Source organism: Podospora anserina, chromosome 5 (assembly GCF_000226545.1).
Source record: "Podospora anserina S mat+ genomic DNA chromosome 5, supercontig 9".
Classification (NCBI taxonomy): domain Eukaryota; kingdom Fungi; phylum Ascomycota; class Sordariomycetes; order Sordariales; family Podosporaceae; genus Podospora; species Podospora anserina.
The window spans coordinates 643166-647664 of NW_001914843.1; the positions used below are offsets into that span (position 1 = coordinate 643166).

The 4499-nt window shown below is 54.8% G+C and overlaps 1 protein-coding gene across 1 annotated transcript; it reads right to left on the reverse strand.

Moving 5' to 3' along the window:
- Positions 1-110: 110 nt before the first annotated feature.
- PODANS_5_9260 (uncharacterized protein) lies at positions 111-1676 on the reverse strand (the record flags this gene model as incomplete). Its single annotated transcript, XM_001904709.1, has 1 exon — positions 111-1676. One exon carries the CDS (start codon positions 1674-1676, stop codon positions 111-113), a length of 1566 nt encoding a protein of 521 aa, XP_001904744.1.
- Between the last annotated feature and the right edge of the window lie 2823 nt (positions 1677-4499).

Here is a 4499-nt window from a genome sequence, read left to right on the forward strand (position 1 = left end):
CCAACAACCGCCCTAAACATCCCCTTCACCCTCTCCATCCTCTCCCTCTGCCTAACCTTCAACCACCCCTCCACCGTGACCAACTTCTCCTCAACAACAACAGGAACCTCCTAAGTCCCCATCGCAACCCCCAGTTCCAACAGCAGCTTCACAAACTTAGTATGCAGCTCCAGAAAAAAGTCCGGCATCCCCACCAGCTCCGCCAACCCCCTCTGCTTCAACGCCACCCCTCCCCCCGCCCCCGCAAACCCATTGCCCATACGTCTCGACAAACCCCCCATGCCCCCCGTTAGAAAACTACTCCTCTCATTATTATTACCCTGTTGCTGCTGCTGCTGTGGTGGTGGTTCGCCCATGGCAAAACTCCCATACCCCGGGCCAGGCATTATCGGACTCGAGGCGTTGCTACCGCCCGTCGATTCGGCAAGGGAGCGCTCGGCTTCCGCTTCGGCGAGGGCTTGGATCCAGGTTGCCATGTCCCTAAAGGCTGAGGCGACATACCCAAAAGTTTTCATGGCGAGGCGTTCGCGGTGGGTCGACAAGGCTAAAAAGGCGTACACCCGCTTATGGCCGCGGGCGTGCACATCTGGGATGCGGAAAATGTAGGCCGTGGTGTAACCCGCTGCCGGGTCGCCAAAGAAGATGGGGCCGCCTGATACGGCGTTGCCTACGCTGTGGGTAGTCACAAAGGCGGGTGTGATGGGTGAGGCGCAAGGGGTGGACATGGCTGACGGGTTGGTAGGTGAGGTTTGTGGCGCTCTAGGTAGAGTTTCTAGCGACAATGTCCGCAGACAAGAAGCCCGGACGATGGAAAAGGATGAGGGGGCCAGGGGTTCGTGGGTGGAGATGTACTCTAGGTAGTGAGTGTGTGAGTTCATGTTAGCCACCGAGCTGCTTTCGCTCGAGCGGGAGGCGACCGACGCTGCGGTGGGCGTGCGGCGGTGGGTTGGTCGGAGTGTTGGGTTGGAGGACTCATCCTCGGATGGGGTAGAAGAAGAAGACTGTGAAGTTGGTGGTGAGGTGGTGTTGTACACTCTTGCGCAAGGCGCCTTGGAGCGCAAAGTAGGACCGCGTTCGGGTCGGGAGTCCGCCCCGACGCCGCTGCTTCCGGGTTGAAGTTTTGGTAGAGTCAAGGCGCAGTTGTCACACGGCCCGGCTCGGCGGGTCACATAATCATCATATGTCTTGCGGAAGGACGAGTCTTGCCGTGGTTTGGACTGCTGCTGCTGCTGTTGCTGTTGCTGTTGCTGTTGCTGTTTTGAGTTGGGTGGTGCTCCTTCTGGTGGTAGCTGTGGGCTCTGTGGTGGTGTTTCCATCGCCGAACCGCCGAGACCGCCAGATGAAGATGATGCTGCTACCTGCGCGGCACGTCGTAGGGCGGCCCTGTGGGTTTGAGCCTCTTGTTCGGTTGCTGGAAGTGACGAGCTGCGCTGGGCGTCTGCAAAGTTCATTCGTCGAAGCGCCTCCGTGATAGCGGTGGTGGCTTGCGTTGACTCTCCTCCCGGCATCGGAACGCCGGAGCGCGGCCGGTCGGGGCCTGACCCGGGACGGTCATGCAGCTCATCGTCATAGCATACGTTGCAGGGGACTGGCAGCCCCTCGGTGACCATCAGGGGCGTGGGCCCGTGAAGATCACAGTAGTGGGCTAGACACAGCTGTAGGTGAGGAATTAGCATCGTGTCGTGATGAGGGCAGGCATGGCATGTGAAAAGGGCAGAGATGGATGAGAAAGAAGGAAGAGCATGGTGGCGTCGGGGGAGAAAGAAGGGAGGCGCATTTGTCAAAGAGACTCGGTTTCGCTGCTGATTGAGCCGAACGCGTTGGGATGGGACGCTTATGGGCTCGGTCTAATCCCATTGAATGAAACACCAGCACGTGGAGGAGTGGCCCAATGCCGATATTTGCTGCGCGGTGGCTCCAAAGCTGCCGGACTGCTGGGACTCTGGTCGGGAAGGCTGAGAGGCGTGGGGGTGCACAGCAGGAGACAGTCGAGAGAAGTCGTCCAAAGTGAGGCGGTGAACAGTTGTTGGGTTGCATTTGGAAGATGCGACAAGGGCAAACGGCAAGCACAGCATCAGGCATCGAATGACCATGCAGCCAGCCATGCATAGGGGTATGGGGGGGGGGGGGAGGGAGAAGGAAGATTATGATTATGGGTGATTCTTGCGAGCGACGAGCAACTTACTATCGACGTCATGACTGGGTGCTGAGAGTGGTAGGTAGCTTATCGCAAAAATCTCAAAAATATCATGCTGCTGCTGTTGTCGCCAACGAGATAGATGAAGGTGGTTTGCGACACGGGGCGCGCGGGTGGAAGGTGGGTTGTGGCGACAAGGCTGGCAGGTGGTTCGACTGAGGAAGTGTATGTTGTTGTTTTCGTTTTCTGTTCGCTGTTCGTGGCGGGGTGCTGGACCCTGTAACGATCGTCTTGCTCTCAGAATCAGAGGGCTGGTTGAGATGGTGAAATGATTGAATATCTCGGGGGGTCGGGGCAAGAGGTGATCAACCTCGGAGTGAAATATCGCGAGCCATGGCAGCTGTGGGATTTGCCGGGGGAGGGGTGGAGGGGGGAGTGCGGCGCCAACGATTCGTGATAATGATGATGATGATGATGATGATGATGCTGATGCTGATCAAGACCCCTGTAAGGTACTTTTGGAGGGTTGAGGTACTTTGGGGGAAAAGCGACCCTAGCGTATTCGATAAGGGTAAGGTTAAGGTAAGGGTAAGGTAAGGTGGTAAGGGCAGCGATAAGAAAAAGCGTTGGCTAGGTGGGCAGCAACACAGCGCCGGTGGTTTTCTGGGATGTAGTAGAGGCCAATTGATCCGCCAGTGGTCGAGATCTTGGGGAAAAAAAAGAACAAAAATTAGGTGATGCAGGGCTGATGGGATCCCTCTTATTCAATCCTTCTGGAAGCGCGGCGGTTGTGCCATAGTGGAGTTGCTCTCAAATGCTACGCCGAATTGGGGGGGGACCCCCCGGTTCTTCCGACCGGCACCAGGAACCGTGGTCCTTGGAAATTCACAGCCGGGAGATGTTCGAGGCCTTGTCCACCATCTTGGCAGGTCCTTCCTACAAGAACAACACGAGAATGAAATTATATGTGATACCTACCACGTCTTGTCTCTCTCTCTCTCTCTCTCTGTTGCCCCCCCCCCCTCTCTCTCTCTCTCTCTCTAGCTGCTTCTCCTCTCCTCTAAGAAAAACAAAATGTCACCATCGGCCAATTGACCGGCCGCATTAGCTTGGTGTCGACAGTGACAGTGACAGAACGATCCTGCCTGCACCCCGCTCTCTTCAAACTTGTCACTCACTCATCCAGTGCATATGCAACTGCTTCCCAAAATATCCTCCCCTCTCACAAAACCATCGGATGTCTTTTCTGTCTCTCCAGGCGAGAGCCCCAGCTGGGCTAGTGAGACGTTCATCTCCGTGTCTTAGTCACTAATACACCGGTCTGTGACCTGATTGCCGGGTTTCCACGTGGGAGAAATCCATCTGGACTGCTGCCCACCCCCCCCTCCCGGCTCCACGGGTTGATCAGGCTGATCTTGGTCTGCAAATCGTCAGCGTCTTATTTGTAACCTCTACGGGACACCATTCATCCGGGCCTCTGTTTTGGGTTGAACAGCATCGACAAAGTCCCTCGTGATTTTTGTCACCAGGTTAGTTCTCTGCCGGTTGAATTGCATCTCTCACCTACATATGTCGCACAGTAGCACCGTTACAAGCGACCGTTGACACTTGCACTCTTGCCGCCGTCGCCGCCGTCGCCGCCTCTTGGCCCTGAGAAAGTCCCCACAGTTCTACTCTCACCAAGTTGCGCCGATACTCACACCTCCCCCTTTAAGAACAAGTTTCAAGTCCCTTACCCATGTCTAGCACGCGGCTCTCCTTTTCTTTCGTTTCTAATTCGGACATTCCGAATTGATGCCCAAGAAGAATTCCGCCCGAAACAACGGGAAACAGTTTCTTGACACGAACCGAAGGGGGGGAAGAGTCCACGAAACAGTCGAAACAATTTCAATCCTCGCCAAACATCCTGCTCATGCAGATGAGAACATGGGGGGAGAGGGGCAGGGAAACGATTTCATCACCTCGATTTCATCACCTTGATTTCATCATCCCGCTCACACAACGCGGCTCGCTCGCACTCGCTTATTTGTCTACTTCAGAACATACCTCTCTCTCTCCCTTGCGGTTACCATTTTTGATCTCTCTCAATCCCGTTTAGGACACACACACACACACACACACACACACACATACAAACCACGCTTAGGAAAATCTTGGTGGTGTGTGTGGGAGGAGGACACCACCACCAAAACACCCAACGTATCAAGAACCAAAAAAAAAAAAAGAAAAAAAAAAAAAAAAAAAAAAGGAGAGATATTTAAGCATCTTTTTAGCCTCTGCGCTTCTCCGGTCCGAAACCCACTTCTTCCCGTTGTCTGGGAATTGACCTACCTTCCATCACACCGAGAAAAAAAAATAACCT